The sequence below is a fragment of the Chrysemys picta genome, chromosome 1, assembly GCF_011386835.1.
Source record: "Chrysemys picta bellii isolate R12L10 chromosome 1, ASM1138683v2, whole genome shotgun sequence".
Classification (NCBI taxonomy): domain Eukaryota; kingdom Metazoa; phylum Chordata; order Testudines; family Emydidae; genus Chrysemys; species Chrysemys picta.
The window spans coordinates 346,413,035-346,431,608 of NC_088791.1; the positions used below are offsets into that span (position 1 = coordinate 346,413,035).

The 18,574-nt window shown below is 52.6% G+C and overlaps 1 protein-coding gene across 6 annotated transcripts in view; it reads right to left on the reverse strand.

The window, feature by feature from the left end:
- The window catches only part of LOC101952224 (beta-arrestin-1), a 173,398-nt gene that overhangs the window by 5,778 nt on the left and 149,046 nt on the right, over positions 1 to 18,574 (reverse strand). For 2 of the 6 annotated variants that reach the window (XM_065596403.1, XM_065596396.1), the window contains 9 exons: positions 16,706 to 16,841; positions 16,158 to 16,242; positions 12,638 to 12,710; positions 11,003 to 11,140; positions 9,875 to 9,958; positions 7,542 to 7,565; positions 3,778 to 3,848; positions 2,882 to 2,933; positions 309 to 425 (listed from right to left, as the gene is read on the reverse strand). In XM_065596403.1, the coding sequence (XP_065452475.1) occupies positions 309 to 425; positions 2,882 to 2,933; positions 3,778 to 3,848; positions 7,542 to 7,565; positions 9,875 to 9,958; positions 11,003 to 11,140; positions 12,638 to 12,710; positions 16,158 to 16,242; positions 16,706 to 16,841 (780 nt within the window). The remainder of the gene's footprint in view (positions 1 to 308; positions 426 to 2,881; positions 2,934 to 3,777; positions 3,849 to 7,541; positions 7,566 to 9,874; positions 9,959 to 11,002; positions 11,141 to 12,637; positions 12,711 to 16,157; positions 16,243 to 16,705; positions 16,842 to 18,574) is intronic. The other 4 variants (XM_065596424.1, XM_065596420.1, XM_065596405.1 and 1 more) reach the window with 3 other exon arrangements.

Genomic DNA, 18,574 nt, shown 5'->3' on the forward strand with positions numbered 1-18,574 from the left:
TGATCATGCAGGTTGGGAAGGCTCCTTTGGTCTCTGCTGTTATTGGGTTCGCTGTGGGGAAAAAGGGACCAAGGGAGCGGCAAGCAGAAGCAGCCACTGAGAAATGAGTGCCAGAGGAGCAGAGAGGGGGAGACGCAGTATATATAGGGTATCCTGTATGGGGATCCTATCCTCACAACAGCAGAAACTCCCCTTGAGCTAAAGAAACATCTAGTCACAGTGATGTTTTGTAAGGGGTGGGGAGTGGGGATCAGATGTCAGTTACAGGGGCAAAGGGTTTGAAAGGCGCCTTCTGCCATGATCAGAACCTCAGAGGCCGTCGCTGCTCAGTACAGGCTCTGCGAGGGCCGGGCCTGCCAGGCACCAAGTGAGACATCACAGCTGGAAACAACCTCACGCCATCGTATCGTGCAAGGGACCAGGACCTGAGAGCGGGGTTGACATCAAAGCCACAAACAGAGGTCTAGTCATCTCTTGGTTCTCCCAGCGAGCCCGGAGTGATTTTTAGTGGGGGTGTTACTCTAGGCACAGCAGGAGGAGATATTGGCACCAGCCAACTAACCATGGTCTGAACCCGCAGTGTCTGAGTTTCAAATAACTCCCAAAGTTTGGAGTTGTTTGGGCCCAGGGTTTTGATCTCTGCTCCCAGATCACCCTCTAAACCTGTTTAATCCTCTGGGCTTTTTTCACCCTCATAACCAAGGGCTGAAGAGGAATGAAGGGTCTTTTACATGTGTGGCATGTAGAGAGGTCCTAGGGGCGAAGGAATACGGGTGATGCAAGATGGCGCTTGCTATAAAAATAATCAGGGCTGAGTTGCTAGGCAGAGCGTTAGCTTTCCTCTTGTTAGGCAGATTAAGCCTGTTTAAAGGGGGTTGTTTTTGTGTTAACACACACAAATCGATCGAGCTGGCGGCATCCGCTCTCTGCAGCCGCTGCGAGAGGATGTGTCCGAGACAGGCGGACGCAAACCACTGACTGACGCACATGGGTACAGAATCTAAACGGGGGATTTGTGCATCACACCCTAGCTCAGAAGGTGCACTGGACACCCAAGACCAGGGGACACCTGGATGATGCGATGGGTCCTCCTTCCAGCTCTACTGTATTGCTTAGTCTTAGGGAAGCATTAGCATAGTAGAGGTTTATAGTGACATTGAGCACAGCGTACAAGATGTACTTCCTTTGGTTAAAAAGCCCATCAGCCTTTGGGGAATAAAGGTACTTCCAGTGAATTGTCGACTCAAAGCCTTACTGCTGGAACCGGATCCCAAAATTCCAGCGGGGTCAGGGGGGTCCATGTACCGGAACAGGGGTGGATAGAAGCAAATCCCTACAGAGTGACGCAGACTCGGTATCATCAATACAGCTGCTTTGGCTTCCAAGCTACCAATTTGCTAGATAGGGTGGAAGGGACGTGGAATATGCAATAAGGCACAGGGAAGGCAGAAAGAACTAGGAAGCGTTTCCAGCAGACAGGTACCAGACACATTCTGATGAACAGAGCCCTGAATTTCCATTCCGCATGGAGAATTTACCAGCTCACGACACAGCTGGGAACCGGCTTTGATCTAATCCCCAAATTAAACACATTTTCACTCTGAGGCGGTCAGCACAGTGGAATTCTGTTAAAAGGAGTGCTGGGGGCAGCGAGCTCCCTGGATCACATTGTACGGAGAAGCCAGATTTCCACAGTGCCATGACTGGGTTTCTAACAGGCATCTTCGTACCAAGGCAGGTCAGCCAGATTATTACACACTCTATAATTCTCTCTAACATTCAGTACTGGAGATTTTGGGGGTGCCTCAGAAAGGCGCAAGAGCCTTTCTCGACTTGGACAACATCACAGAAAACCATTTCCACTCTGACCCTGTCGGCCCAAACCCCCACTCATATTTATAGGCAAGGGGTAAACGCGTTAGGATCCAGGGACTATGGAGTTTGGAAATCTGGCTGGCACTCAGGGTGGCCACCCACAGGCACCCATGGGTGGGATTTTCCAAAGCCTCTAAGTTTTAGGAGCTTTTCAAATCCCAGCAACCATATTTCAGCACCTCAATTAGAAGCCTGGTTTTCAGAGGTGCGCTATGATGCGTGCAGCCCAAAATCTCAATCAACCACTGATCTGGGCCCCCCCCAATTTCTAGGCCCAACTTGAAAACCCGAAGGCCTGGTTTTCAGCAGCACCAAGTGCCCATGGCTCCCACTGAAGGCAACAAGAGCTGCATGTGCCTCTCTGAGGAGCCAGGGGCTTGGTGGTGCCACGTCACGTTACATCAAAATTTGAGGCACCCAAAATCAGTGGCCACTTCTGAAAATTTGTCCGTTAGCGCCTGACTTGTGCCTGGGGGGCCTGCGACAGCAGGGGCTGGACTCCGTGAAGTCCATGAGAGTGGCTGTAGATGCTCAGCCCCTCTGAAAAATCAGGCCACCCTTAACATTAGGTGACTATGGATTTGGCTTTAGGCACCCAAGGGTGGCCTATGATTTGATCCATAGAACTTAACGTCTCCCACCAGCGACACTCACTAAAAGCAGATTCCACTGTGTGAAGTCCGGCTGTGACAACACAATGACATGGATGCAACAGAGCAAAATACAACTCAGAGACAGAGAAGGTGGTTTCTTACTGTGCTTTTCCTGTTGCAAAACACATGCAAGATGGTTATCATGCCAAAAAGAAAGAAAAGAAACCCCATGCATTAAAGGTTACGTGCACATGAGTTAATCATTGACTGTTACATGGAAATGATATTAACGGAATTACGTCTAGATGAGTTAGCTGGTTACTGAGTTACATGCAAATGAGTTGATCACTGATTGAGTTCATATGCAAATGTTTCAACATTCCCATATAGGCCCTGGGATGATTTTAGCTTACTTTGTATCAAGCTCTATGAGATTTGTATCTATGGGAGCTTCATTCTCTGGAACTAAACACAGGGAATTATTGCACATGGTTAGTTACTTGACAAAATAATAAATAACCATTACACAGCTTCTTTCATCCCACAGCACCACAAGCTCTGGGCACAATCCTGCCATCCTTGCTTGCACAAAACTCCTTTTGGAAATCAATGGGAATGGGATTTGGCCTCAAATGCACCAGACCAGGACTGAAATGCAGCCATCTCTGGGGTGGAGAGTGGCAATCAACCCATACATGGCCTGAGATAATACTTAGTCCTGCCATGAGTGCAGGGGACTGGACTAGCTGACTTCTCGAGGTCCCTTCCAGGCCTATGGATTCTGTGGCAGCACTGGGGAGAGGATACTTTAGCCATAACGCTGGAATCAACGCCCCGACTCATGTAACGAGAACCGCGGATCTTTACCACCCACATGGAGCAGCCAGCTAGTTCTTCTATGGCAAGCCACATGGAGGTCAATGTATCTGCCTCACGAGGATGAAGGGCCTGGACCACCTCTACTGCACCATTTACACAGGCAAAGGGGCATTTGCAACTGTGTCACCGCACATGCAACGTGGTCTCTAGGCGAGTCCAGGATCTGCAGGACCAGCAGGGGCCCACACACTATGGGACTTTCAGCTGCTACTAATCTGACACCTCCCCACCCCCCGAGTATTCTGCTTGTGAGTGTTTACGCAGACTCCTTTTCGAACACAAGAGGTGTCTGAAACCTCAATTCCGGCACAGGCCAGTTCTGTCACTAACAAACCCACCCAACCAGCGACACCCCCGCCCACCAGGCTTGGTTCAGACCAGCAGAGCAAGTCCCGAAGCCAAGAGGGGACTAGAAAAGGGGTAAACTCACCATCCCGGTGCAAGGGCTCTTCCTTGGGCTTGGGGTGCATCAGTGTGAACGGCAGCTCCACAGCAACATCACTGAAACAGACCCGGAGACCCGGATGAGAAGCGATGGATTAGGGCGACCAGGCCTGCGGGGGCTTTGAGAGCTGGCTCCAGAATGACACTGCAGCTATTTTAATTAAATACTCTCCTGCCCTGGGAAGAGCCCGATTCCTGCCCCCAACTGACCTTCTGCCACTGACGCCCACAGAGCAGGCTCCGGATAGACTCTGAGCATTGCAGTGTGTCTACATGACACTGCTGCCTAGAGACGGCTTTGAAAGCAGCTCCCTAGTGCCACCTGCTGGCGGATTTGAGTATTTTGGTGGCCCTAACAGATTGAAGTGCTTTTCCAATTGCAAAAGAAGCATGTCGTCTGGCGTGGAGGCCAGAGTCTGCTCTCTGTGACATCAGTGTAAATCCTGCGCACTTTGAACCTGGATTTATAGTCGCCATCTCGATTCTCCTCTCACACCCTTGTTTCACTGGGAGGGTGGTGAAGCACTGGAATGGGTTACCTAGGGAGGTGGTGGAATCTCCTTCCTTAGAGGTTTTTAAGGCCCGGCTTGACAAAGCCCTGGCTGGGATGATTTAGTTGGGATTGGTCCTGCTTTGAGCAGGGGGTTGGACTAGATACCTCCTGAGGTCCCTTCCAGCCCTGATAGTCTATGATTCTAAGGCAGGTGGGACTCCATTGAAGTCAGTGGAGCACCTATCACTGTAGTAGCTACGCTCCGGGCGACACTAAGCCACGTGCTGACACGTGGACACTGAAGTCAATGGAGTCTCAAAGAGTAAAGTTGGAGCTAACGAGACCAGCATTATACCCCTGCAATGAAAGTGTCTCCTCGCTACCCTTCCTCTGGCAGGCTCCGTTGCCTTGTCTGTTATAACAGCCTGAGAGCCCTACTCCTGGACGCGAATTGCCAGTCATCTCCCTAGAAGCATGTGGGGAGAGACTCGGAAAGCTGAGCTCTGCAGTTCTACTTAAGGAACTTCTGCATTTGGCTAGAGTCAGAGAAGCTCCCTGCAGCCAGTTTACTCTGAGATTAGCTGCAGGACTGCTGCCCCTCTAGACCCTGTGAAAACAAGGATGGCTCAGTCAGCCTGGTTTTCAGTGCTGGTGCAAGGAGCTGGCCTTGCCGACTGACATATGGCTTAGCCACAGCATAAATATGGGATCAGCAGAGCCTGGGCGGGTTTCCCCCACACTGCCCACCTCTACGAGTGAGAGGGGAGATCAGGCTCAAGGACCCAGTCAATCCGTGGCCTCTCCACCAAAGGCTGCCAACAATGAGCCAAATGTGAGAACAGCTTTGTGGCTACCTGTCTCTGATGGAGTGGACTGAGGCCACCTGCTGCCTACCCCTGGCCAACGCGCAGCTGTCAGGTGGTAGCAGCTCTTGACCACTGCTAAATCTGAATTGGCAGCCACAAGACGCCAGGTGCTCTCTCTGTTACCAACCCGAGCAGCCATCCATTCCCCATCATGAAACAACAGGAGAGAAGCCGGTTTCAATGGTGGAGCGGGAGATTGTCTGAGAAGGGGACATAATTCAAACCCTCCATCTCAGAAACACGTCCAGCGCGTAGTTATACGCATGCGTTGCAGCTGGTCTAACTAGAGTGCCTCTCGCTGCAGCATTGAGCCGCTGAGTCACACTAAGCCAGACCCTGAGGCATGAGCACAGTGATCACGGGCTACTGAGCGAGGTGGAAAAATCATATATACACTGACAGGCAGCGATCAGTCGTGGCACACGTCAGCCCAGGCAGTCGGTCTGCGCTCAGCCTGGGAACACGTTTTTGGCAGCTTACCCAGCAGGAGGGAAACGCCGGCTTTAGTTGTGATTCCTGTCTCTCATTTAAAGGATGCTGGGTCCAGACATGCTGTAGATGGCACAAAGCTCCCCTCACTGCCCTACGTAGTGTGTGTGAGGCAGAGTTTAATAAGTGATAAAGCCATCACGCTGCGTGACATACACATTTCTGATTGGAAAGACTCGATTCATGCCCTTGCACGGTCCCCATAATTAGCACCAGTTATTCTCTGCCTCAGTAAAGCCGATTCCTCCCAGCACAGGTACACAAGTCAGGGCATGCGGAACGTGCAATGTACCAGACCAGGCGGCGATTGACAGGGCGGCCAGGAAAGGAGGACAGAGAAAAGGATGCAACAGGAAGGCTGCACAAAACTTCTAGTTCTGCGCTGCATTGACAAGCTCTGCAGTTTAGCCTTTGGATGTCTGGGACATTTGCAAAACGGACTCTAATTAGTTGCAAATTAAACAACCAGCTGGAAAACATCTTCCTCCAGCCTTAGATAGAGAGACGACTTGGAAGACATGGATTGGGATGAAAGGGAATTCCAGCCCCGCCGGCTGACCAGCATTTGTTTATTCTCACTGAAATATCGCTTTCCATTCTTGGTGGCTCAGCACCACTGAGCTGGCAGAAGATCAGTTCCACTTGGCTCCCTCCCTCTTCTCCTTTCACCTCCCTTCCCTGGGCTCCAAACAGCTTTGTGGTTCGTCACTTGCTGAGACCGACTCTGTGGAAAGACTTTCATGCCAAATCTTTCTTGGGGGCCTATTGGTAGAGAACAATTTATTGGATAAATCCCGCCTTACTCACAGAGTCTCCACTGCCGCAATAGCACTTTTGTGAAGATGCTACTACCCCCATGGGAGAGTTTCTCCCATTGGTCAGTCAGTCCATCTCCACAAGAGGCGGTGGGTATGTTGACAGAAGAAGCTCTCCCTTCGCCAGCGCTGTCTACACGAGGGGGCAGGTTGCTGGAACTGCGTCGCTCAGGGCTGTGGGTTTTTCACACCCCTGAGCGACGTCGTTTTACCGATGTACGTTTGTAGTGCAGACCTGGCCAGAGACGTACTGTTTTTAAATGAGAGAAACAAGGCAGGTGAGGTAATATTTTTTACTGGACCAACGCCTGTCGGTGAAAGAGACAAGCTTTTTACACAAAGCTCTGAGGTGCTCGGAAGCTGGTCTCTTTCACCAATAGAAGTTTGTCCAATAAAAGTAATTGCTCACCCACCCTGTGTCTCTCATCTCCTGGGACTTTCAGTGGAGCTGCAGCACCACTGAAAACAACAATGGAGGAGAGATTTTAAATGACAGCAGAGATGCTGAGGAACAAGACAGCAGCTCAGAGACCTGCTGGTTTGCCACACGAGCACATAGCGAGTGTCTCCGAGCTCTTCCCCTCCCTCACTCAGGGCCAACCTGCCCTGGGCCAGCAGGAGAATGCTGGGAGCCACCCCGAGTCGCCTCACTCTGCAACCCCTAGACACGGCTGCTGCCGGCACAGAGCATCGAACAGCACCTGGGTGACAAACACAACACGTCCCGACTGGTAAATTAAATTCTTACAACCATCCTGCAGTTATATAGCCAATGGCCCTGAACCAACAGAGGGCAGCACCTTCCCAGTCTAGGGATTGATAAAGGCAGCAAATAAGGAATTGAATGAATGGTTTATCTGCAGAGTTTGTCATCTTCCTCCAGCTGGGAAGCCGGGAAGACATGCCGGGGTTTGGGTGGAGAAGGAATAGAAGGCAAAAGCAAAGACGAAGTGGGCGAATGAAAAGCTGGCGAGGGGTGACCAGGATGAGGAGAACCACGGAGGGGTCTGAAATATCACGAATGAAAAAGCTGGGTGGCTGGCGTCTGTGTGGCACCGCCAGAGCGGGCAGAGCTGGAAAGCGTTACCTGGATGCAAGATCTCCCAGCAGGCTGGCACAGGTCAAAGGAGACAAGAGGATTAGTCACCAATTTAGAAAAAGAAAAAGCACAGGCAGCCCACAGATCTGAACGCAGGAACAAGCCCCGAGATCAACTCCCGGCTCCACAGTCCCTGGCTTGATCACATCACCCTGAGCTACATGTGAACGTGGGTGTCTAGCCCAGGTCCTGCTGGGGTCCCACATTACACCACTCTCAAGCGGGCCTCTCTGACATGTGCCGCTTCCTGCCGTATCTGTGGGAACCAGCAGAGCAGTTTATGGGGTGCTCCAGGGCCCGAGGAGGAACTGGGGAAGTGGGGGCTAGAGACAGGACATAACAACTGGCTTTCCCCACCAGGCAGCTGGCAGCATCATAGAAATGCAGGACTGGAAAGGACCTCGAGAGGTCACCTAGACCAGCCCCCTGCACCTGCCCATCAAAGGCTCCTGACCTGTGACTTGCCAGGACCCGCAAGCAGGATGTCAGCAGATAACGTCAGGGGAAGGCTGCACAACAGATAAGTGAGACCTCCCCCCTACAAGCCGAGATACCTCACGCCCCTACCTAGGAAGGAGCCATCGCCCTGGGATCTCACCTGAGTTGGCCCCTCCTGGTCAGGTCCCTCCCCACAGGTGGGAAGGGATGGATTTGGGACAGAGATGACGGATGTCCGTCTCCGACACTAGGGCTGCGAATCTGAGCATTCAGCCTGGCACGGAGACAGAGGTTCCATTCTATGCATCCGATGAAGTGGGCTGTAGCCCACGAAAGCTTATGCTCTAATACATTTGTTAGTCTCTAAGGTGCCACAAGTCCTCCTGCTCTTTTTACAAGTCCCAGAATGCCTCAGATTCTTCACCACAACACAGCAGGCCTGTGCTGAGCCTCTAGCCTGCCTTTAAGGAGCCTGCACCAAACCCTCTTCCACTGACATATCTGAAAAAATCATTACAATCCTCGCCCCTTCCCCCTGGCCCTCCCACTCGGAGCGACTGACAGGAGCTTTCACCCGGTGGGCGAAGTGACTGGCTAACCGATGCCTCTCTGTAGGCTGGATAGCAGGAAGTACTAAGACTGCATGAAGCTTTTGCCATGTGTCACTCCCTGCCAGCAAAGTTTGCTGGCAAAGCTAAGTCTTCTTGCCCGGTGGCAGGATGTTTTGGGGCTTTGCCAGTCTAGGCTGCAGAATGCTTAACTCAGCCGTAAACAAAGTCTCCTGCCTCCAAAACCTTCTTCCCAGCTGCAGTCAGCGTCAAGGGGGTCATTGTCCCCTGACTCAATTCAAGGCTCAGCCAAACAGCAGCAGCAGAGCGCACACACCAAACTGAGGGAAGAGGAGTAGTTGACGAGAAATTGGGACTCTTAGTTTCCATATCTGGCTCTGCCATTGATTCACTGCATGGCCCTGGGCAAGCTGCTCAGAGGTGTGTTGGGAGAATTAACCAGTGCTCGTAAAGTGCTTTGAGATCCGCAGAGGAAAGGCACTGAGGGTTTGAGCCAAAGCTCACCAAAGTCACTAGGAGCAAACACTGCCACCCATTAGCATTCACCTGCACTAGAGCTGGAGCTGCTCCAGCCAGGAGAGTGAGGTTTAGAGCAACACAAGCACAAATGAAGGGACCGTACACTCAGAGCATGTATTGGGCGGCCATGCAAAGAGTTAACCAGCACATGCTGTTGGGCCAAAGCAAGAAGCCGATAGCCCAGCCCTGTGAACAATATCCCGACTCAGGGCCAGACAAAAGAAGATTCAACAAACCCTCAATGTAAAAAACACTGCAAAAGTTTCTTCTTTTGTGAGTGTTTGAAAGCTCCTTGCAGCGTCTTTCTCAAACTTTGGGCGCATGGACATGTACTGGGGGGTGTGGCCATGTGCGCATGGCCATGTGCGGGAGGGCGTGGTCATGGGGACGTGGTCATGCGCTGGAGGTGTGGTCATGTGCTGGAGGGCGTGCCCATGGGGCGTGGCCATGTGTTGGAGGGCGTGGTCATGGGGATGTGGTCACGGGCTGGAGGGCATGCCCATGGGGCGTGGCCATGTGCTGGAGAGTGTGGTCACAGGGCGTGGTCATGTGCTGGAGGGCGTGGTCATGGGCCGTGGCCATGTGCTGGAGGGCGTGGTCATGGGGCGTGGCCACGTGCTGGAGGGCGTGGTCATGGGGCGTGGCCATGTGCTGGAGGGCGTGGTCTATGAGGGTAGAGATTTAAGTGACTGGATAAATTTGCATCGAGTCACCCTTGCCTTCGTTTGGGGCAGAGGAAAGGCTGGTTTCATTTTTCTTGGCTGTGATTGGCTGCAGAAGTAAGAAGATACTCACCCTCCCCGAGACACCACCAGCTTCACTTTCACTTTATACGAGACAATAATTCCCAGGATCTCCTTATTGGCTCCATCTCTTAGTCTAGAAGCAAGAACAGACGAGGGATTTGTAAGGAAACGACTGCCAGGAATTTCTATTAGAACCGGGTGAAAATAGTAGCTCCCCTTCCCCGCAAAGTACCCCAAACACAGACTCACAATACCGGGCCATCTCCCAACTCCCCGAACCTCACCACATTTTTGCAAAATGGCAGTTTCCCCAGGGAATCAGGTGACATTTTCAAATTTCACGTATTTAAAAGGGAAAAGTGACTAACTGGGAAGGGATGTCAAATTTGGAAAATTACACCCTTTTCACCCGCAACAAATAGGTGAAGTGAAAATCAGCCAAACAGTTTTGGGAGTGAAAATGGGCTCCTCTCTCTAAAAAGCCCAGAGGCTCTCTCAGGCTCTCCTCTGATAGCCTGATGGATGGAGAGAGACACGCACAAAGGAAAATCAATAGAAAGTGAAAGCCAGGGGGGCTAGGCACCTAAATCACTTTGTGAATCCCACCCAGAGTGACTAGCTAAGGACTTTGGCTGAAGTTTTCAAACCTGGGTGTGCAGGCTCCTCAATCCATGGTGGGAACCTAGAGTGGCATATTGGGGGGTCTACCTTTAAGCAGCCAGGTGTGAAAGTTTTGGTTATCATCTTTTTAGAATCCCAGAAATTAGCAATAGAAAGCGCTACCATTAGGTCTCTCGTGCCATCCCTTGCAAGGCAGGCAGTACAGTACTGCCCCCTATAGGGTATCCTTCAAGGCCCTAGCCAGAGCACTTTTAAATGTCTCCCTTCTACGACATCTGATCCTGATACCAACACTGAGTTTCCAACCCCGATGCAGCAAAGCACTTGAGCACATGTTTAAGCCCACGGGTAGCCCCACTGAAGCCAACTGGTATTGACATCAACAAGGCTACTCATGTACTTAGAGTTAAGGCCAAGTGCTCTGCAGGACTGGGGCCTTGGCTGGTGTTTGTAGCACAGGGATTCTTCATGACAGTCATTCTTTAGGTGACCCATCCGCATTGCTGGGAGAAACAAACCACTCAGACATGCAGGGCAGGGAGGAAGGAGCTCTCACAACGTGCTGGAAGCCAGATTGGTGTCTTCATGTTTAAGCTTCCCATCCAGGGCCAGGCCCCGCTTCTCCCGGTTGTTGGCGAGAAAGGGGGTCAGCGTGTAGACTTTGCAGAACGTCGAACTCGGAGCCACCACGTCACTGAGGACAACAACGTGGGAGAATGAAACTGATGTAAGTTATGGGACCGAACCAAGAGCCGCACCTCCCCATCGGGGCCCAGAGCTCCCATCTCTGTAGGAGAAAGGAAAACATCTGAAGCACAATGCAATGGCAAATCCCACTGGGGATCATGTGAATGCCTGACACCATCATGGTGGTTCCTGTCGTGGAGCTGGAAAGTGGCTTCCTCTCTGTGACACAGAGAAATCCTAATGCAAGAACTACCCGTGGGGCTCTGAACACGCCCACCTCATTCGTCACAGGACAATCTCAAAATATGGTGTTCGCTGCACATTCCTGACAACACCCGAAAGCCTAAATTCATCTATGACCCCCCATCTCTCGGGGGAACTCGGAGCAAGTTGCCAGCCAACCAAGAGAGTTCAGGCAGGAGCCATGGAACGCTCAGTGGTTTTGATTGCGTTTCACTCGGAGTTTTGAGATGTGATCAAAAGCCAGGCCGAACAAGGCTGCCATGGCCCCAAGCAGAGCAGAATCGCTCTGTTGTGTGCAGCACCGACGCTGCGTTACAACATTTGCAGCTTTCCACGGCGACGAAGAGTCATCACATATTGATGCCACCTCCCCCGGGGTGACGGAATATCACAGCGCTGAGCTGTGTCATGACATGGCGATGCAACAGCACTATATGAATCCAGCGCTACTTAAAGGGATGTTCAAAAAATACCATTGTGGGGCCTCCCTGTTTGTTGTCTCACGGACTCCAGATCACACGTCAAGAGATATTTCTCCACCAAACTCAGCCTGGGCCCTACAAGCCAAGCTGGGGTCTTTATACACCCGCAACAATAAAGATCCTGGACTCAGAACATGGCCAACCGGAGTGAAAAGCATTAAAGCCATGGCAGGTCAGCGGGCCCAAGTTCAGAGGGGGTTAGCGGAAAAGAAACGGTACCAACATTTCCTTTTAAACAAAACCGAAAAGCAAAAGAACAGCGGATCCCTTTCCATCCCATCCCATCACTCCACTTACCCAGTCAAAGTTCTTCCTATGCCTCATAACAGGCCTTCCTCCCCAACCCCACAGCTCTGACTCCCTAGCTGGGAGGAAGCCAGAGGATTTATAGAGGGCTTCCTGACCCAGAACCCTTTGCGCTAAAGAGAAATCCCGCCTGTCTCTCTGGTTGATTGGCAGTTTGTCTAGCCAATCAGTTCTTTCCCTCCTGGTTCCAGAGGGGCTTCACCCCATCACATAAGCCTTATTTAAGTAAGTAAACTCAGCTGCTCTGACTCTGGCGCACCCACGGGGGGCAGGGCTGTGAGTCAGAAGAGACCAGTTTTGCATAATCCTGGAGATCGGTTCTTTAATGGTCCTCGATCTTGTAGGAAGCAGACGAGAGCCATGAAAATCCGAGCTCTCCTGCTAAGCCTGGGCTCGGTGGGGAGATGTGGCCTGGTCTCTGGAGACGAGCCACAGCCATGATACCACCAAAGGAAGCGAATGGGCATACTCACTCCGCCTCTTCCACAGCCACGGGGCACTTGTACTGAGCAGTGTTGAATAGGCAGATGTCCGCGTACTGGCGCACTGGGGATGAGAGACAGACAGACAGGGAAGGCCAAGGTTAGCGTGTGCTTCAGTGCAGCAGGCGTGAGAGCACCGGCCAGCCTGTGCCGTGTTGTTGGGCAGTCAGGGACACGTGGTGGCACCACAGGCAGCGGTGGCTGGTCTCAGCACCACTTCTGGGGACAGTGAGACATAAGGGATCAACACCCTCCACCCCCACCCCCCACCCCATTCCTGGTACCGCAGCCCAGCAGTGATACGGGAGAATGGGGACAGGAATAGACACCCGGACATTTAGTCCAGAATATACAGAGTTTAAGGCCAGAAGGTACTTTTAGATCCTCTAGTCTGCCCTCCTATCTATCACACACCATTACACTTTACCCAGTTACCTCCCTACTGAGCCCGGTAACTTGTGTTTGAGCAAAGTTAAACTTGTGTTTGGCGAAAGCACGTCTCCCAGAAAGGCAGCCAGTCTGGATCTGAACACATCAAGAGATGGAGAATCCACCAATTCCCTTGGGAGCTGGTTTCAGTGGCTAATCACCTGCACTGTTAAACATTTGAGTCTTATTTCTAATTTGAATGCGTCTGGATTCAGCCTCCAGCCACTGGTTCTTGGTCTGCCTTCGTCAGCTAGATCAGTGGTTCTCAAACTTTTTGTATTGGCGACCCCTGTCAGACAGCAAGCCTCTTAGGGCGACCCCCCCCCTTATAAATTAAAAACAACAGTTTTTATATTTAACACTATTTTAAATGCTAAATTTATAATCCTATTGTTTAAAAAGAATTGACCTTTTCTCACCGCTTTGAAATTACAACTAAAACACATTTTTATGGAATTATCGTTATAAGCAGAAAAGTTCTCTCTTTAATAGTTATTGTTTAATACTGGGGGGGGAGGACACCTGAAGAAACTTTGTCAATATCACTTTTCACAACAGACTTAGCGCCCCATTGCCCCCCTTCCTGCTGTGCTGCTGCTGGCAGCCGCAGTGCAGAAGTAAGGGGGGCAATGGGGCACCAAGTCTGCCGTGGAAAGTTATAGTTGTATGTTTGTTAATATCACTTTTCACAGCAGACTTGCTAGCACAAACTTCACAGCAGACTTGCTAGCTAGCTGGGAGGCCGTGGAAAGTGATATTAACAAATATACAGAGATGACTTTTCACAGCAGGCTTATTAGCTAGCGGGTCTGCTGTGAAATGTGATCTTTGTATGTTTGTTAATATCGGCCCTCTCATGTTGCCTCAGTCTCATCTTTTTAGTCTCAAGACCACAAACCTGCACAACACAATACTACAGTCCTCAGAGTCCAATTTCCTTCATGTGGTGATAATACAAACATATATATTGTTGAGGAACAACGATCCCTGCATGAGATGTTTATAATACTTTTTGAAGTAAATGCACTACATTGCAAGGGAAAGGTGTGTGTAATTTTCTAAAATGCTTTCGATTTAAATTAGATATTTTATAGCAGTTGCTCTCTGTTTCGTGCATGTACTGCCGACCCCCACGTAATAACCTCAGGGGGTTCCGACCCACAGTTTGAGAACCCCTGAGCTAGATCAAACAGCCCGTTCGCACCCATTATTTTCTCCCTATTAAAGTACTTATACCCTGTCATCAAGTCATCTCGCAACCTTCATTTTGTTAAACCAAACGAACGGAGCTCTTTTTGTCTCATCTAAAGCATTTTCTCCAGCCCTCGGATCGCTTTGTGGCTCTGCACCCTCTCCGGTTTTTCACCACCCTTTTCAAATTTGGACACCAGATCTAGACATGATATTCCAGTCCTGGTCTCACTAACGCTGTATACAGAGGTAAAATCGCCTCCCTCCTCACTATGCCCTGGTTTATACATACGAGGATCGCATTAATCCTTGTTGCTCCAGCATTGCCCCGCCTCTTCCCACCCCACCTGTGCCCTGCCCCCTTCTGCCCCCTCCCCCTGCCTCTTCCTGCCCCTGCACCTCACCCTCCCTCCCAGCACCTCCTGCACACCATGAAACAGCTGATCACGGATAGGGTGACCAGACAGCAAGTGTGACAAATCGGGACAGGACGGGACGGGGGGGGGGGGGGGAATAGGAGCTATATAAGAAAAAGACCCAAAAATCAGGACTGTCCCTATAAAATTTGGACATCTCGTTACCCTAATCATGGAGGGCGGGAGGCACTGGGAGAGAGGGGGAGGAGCTGATCCACAGGGCCCACTGGTGGGGGGGAGGCGCTGGGGGGAGGGGGAGGAGCTGATCTGCAGGGCTACCAGTGGGTACTGAGCACCCGCTATTCTTTTCTGTGGGTGCTCAGACCCACGGCTGTCCTGGGTCAGTTGACTCAGGCTGTGGGGCTGTAACACTGAAGTGGAGATATTTGGGCTCGGGCTGGCGCCTGGGTTCTGAGACTCCATGTGGGGGGGGGGAGGGTCTCAGAACCTGGACTCCAGCCCGAGCATCGACACTGCAATTTTACAGCCCCCCCCCCCCCCCCCGCCCCCCAAGCCCGAGCCCGAGCCAGCTGTTCCGGGCGCTGAGTGTGTCCAGGCCCTGGGTGTTGCTCCTCAGTCCTTACTGGCGTTGGCCATTCCGCCCCATTTACGGTCCCATGGGAACGAGAGCACCCTGACCTCACTCATCAGCCACAGCTCTCAGGTGTCTTCCCCCTCCATGCCCCTCCTCCATTGCTGAGCAGGGTGATGGGCTCATCTCCCGTTCTCAGATCTCGCCTTTCCAGCCCCCTTTCCTTGCTAGCCTGCGGCTGCATCTTTCTGTAATCGTCTGGCTCAAGGGCCCCCTGGGAAAACACCTCTGTCAGCACCGTATGGTCCAGCTGGTCCCTGGAGTGGGAGGGACGTCCTTTCCTGTGCTCTGGGAATGCAGCGCTGGTGGAAGGGGCTGGGGTGATAGTCCTGAGGACCAAAGTGCTCCATGTATCGAGAGCGATGGTCCCTTGGAGTCCAGCTGGGCCTCCGAGGGGTGAAGTGACTCAGCCCTGGGCCACCCAGGGTGTCTGTGACACAGCTGGGAATAGAGGCGGTCTCGGCTCCCTGGCCCACCACTGCTCTCAGCCCTGTGAGGTCACCCAGCCAGACTCTGCACAACTGGATGCTCCCAGAGCATGCCAGGGGAGTCGGGTGGGAGCAGATCTCGGGGGTGCAGGAAAAGAGCCAGCCAGGGGGCGAGGCAGGTTGGGAGAAGATGTCAGGGGATGGATAAGGGAGGAAGGGCTCCATCAGGTGTTGGATGGGGGAGGGGATACTGGACGTCGGGCAGTTGAGGGTGTGGGAAGGGGATTCAGCATGTGGGGGAGGGTCAGGGCAGCTGCTGGGGGTCAGGGAAGGCTGGGGAGAGGGTTTAAAGGGACTCCAATGGAAGGAGGGGGTGGCCCAGCTGCGATAGCCTGTGACGGTCCCCTCCTGCCATTGTGCGCGGCCGATACAGGGAACGCGGGCGCCCCCTTTACCTGAGATTTTAATCTTCTTCACCGTCTTGTTTGTGTTGTTTGTCACATGGACGTTGACGTTGATTGGCTCGCCATGGTAGTAAATCTGCAGGAACAAGGGCCCCGGCCTGTGTCAGCAAGAGGCAGGTGCGAGGGGGCTTCCTGCCTGTGCAGGTCAGGGTACCCCCCCCAGTCAGGGGATGGCTCGGAGGGGAGGGGTACCCTCACACCAATGTTTATTAACAACGCACAGAAGGTCTCCCCCCCGGTGAGAGCTGTGCGGGGATCAAACAGCTGGGATCTCTGCCAACCCTTTGCGGTGTCAGTTCACCAGGTCCGCAGCCCAGGGCTGCACTCGGCGCTGAGTTAAGTGGTGGGGCTGGAGGCCGGCCATGGCGTGGAACCCGTTTGCACCTGCTCTGAATTTGGGCTCCAGGATATTTCCCGGGGATTTCCCTTGGGACCTGCTCCTCACTCTACGGGCTCAGGGCAACCATTAGGCACTGGCATGAGGGCCCCACACTGCAGAGAGACACAGCAGCCCCAGGGAGAAGTGGGGTGTGTCGTACCTCCTTGTCCAGGGACGCCTCCAGATGCAGTGGCTTGTCGGACATCAGGAACTGCCTGGTGGTCTCCGCCATGGGCTGGGGGCCCGGTCTCTCCGGCGCGTACTGCACTTTGCGGATCACCAGGCGCACGGAATTCCTGCCGGCACATGTGGGGGCAGAGGCTGAGCCCGAGCCGGCGGGGATCTGCCCCGGGGTGCCAGCAGGCTTCCCTGGCACCCCAAACTCAGACAGACCAATAAACCTTGCCATCCCCCCTCGGGGGTGGGGGGCGTTTTAACCACCTCTTCCTGTGACCCAGAGCCAGGGGTGGGATCAGAATGACGCGGGACCTGATCCAGTCCTGCCATGGCACCAACAAATCAAAGGGGCCCCCCATCTCCCTCGCCTGCTCCCCTTTTTCCTGGTAGCACCTCAGGGCTCCACGAGCCCCTTCCCAGCCCGGGCCAGCTCCTTGGATCCTGCCTTTAGCCAGCCGCAGGGAGAGAGGTGAAGTGACTTTTTAGAGGCAGCGCTAAGGACAGGACCCTGGCTCCCACACTCAGCTCTAACCACTAGGTGACTCAGTCACTTGACTTGTCTCAGGTCAAATCCCCGCGTCAGTCACGCTCCACTGTCATAGCACGTCGGGGCGAATGAAATACAAGGTTCCCTGTCACCTCCTGACAGGACAGGCCCAGGAACACCAAAACGGTCCCATCGAAAAGGGCCAGCAGGAACTCCCCCATTGTAGGTTCAGGTAAGCCAGGCTGGAGCCTCCGAGGGATCCGTGCGAGTCACTCCGCCTTTGACCACAAGATGGTGCACCTGGTTTGCTCACCAAGGGCCAACCCTGTGTGGAGTCAGCGAATGCACCGTTTCCTTCCCGCTGTCAAGCACATGGTCAGGCTGCTGGAAACCCCCAGGAGCCAGGTTGAGCGTTGGCTCTAGTGAGACTCAGTTCATCCAGACTTCCCCTGGACCTGTCACAGCAGCTAACCTTGACCCAACCTCACCGACAGCCAGTCATAGTGAGCCCCACACACAAAGTGACATAGACCCACACATGCGGGGGGATGAAACAGTGGGGTGGGAGAGGAAGGGGCCTGTGTCTTTGCTCTTCACACATTAACAGCTGGCCTGGAAGGTTTTGATTTTTATATGTCGATTTCACTGTAAACACGCAAACGAACACAGAACGATTTCCAGGCGGCAATAATCAAAACCTACAGCTAGGCAAAGGAAGAAAAGGCCGCTGGAGACACGCTTTGGGTTTTCATGTGCCTAAAGCCTGAACGTTTTGGAATCTCCGCATCGCTTGGCGTTACATAACTATTGTCGGATCCCCCAGAATTCCCTGTTACTGTGAGAATTTAAATAGAGTAAAATCGGGAAAAATGCTTGGAAAGAAACACCAGTAATATCCATCCAAATGAGAAAAAATGAAAAATCGAATTCTGCCAAGCCTAATTGAGAGCATGAGGAAAGCACAGGGGCACCGCGGGCTTTCAGCTCAGCCTGTTAATGAACGTACAAACACCCACACTAGCTACCTCGCCATTGGCTCTGGCGGCCCAGTAGAGGGCGCTCAAAATATTTAAAGGCTTAGTACCCAATTCCTACGCACTACAGTGGGGTTGGCCCCCACTACTACTGACACATGTGCCACAAGTGCTAACCCATCCCGCACCCCTCCCTGGGTAACCGGCTTCCTTGGTCTGGTCATTTACTCTCTTGGTACCTCAGTTTCCCCTGTATAACAAGGAGGATAATACTGATCTGTCTGGCAGCGTAGCCATGCCACAAGTGGGGACCAGAGCCTAGAACCTCCGGAGAGGGAGGCCTGGACAGTTACTACCTGAGCTTAATGACTCTGTGACACGGGGGGGCTGT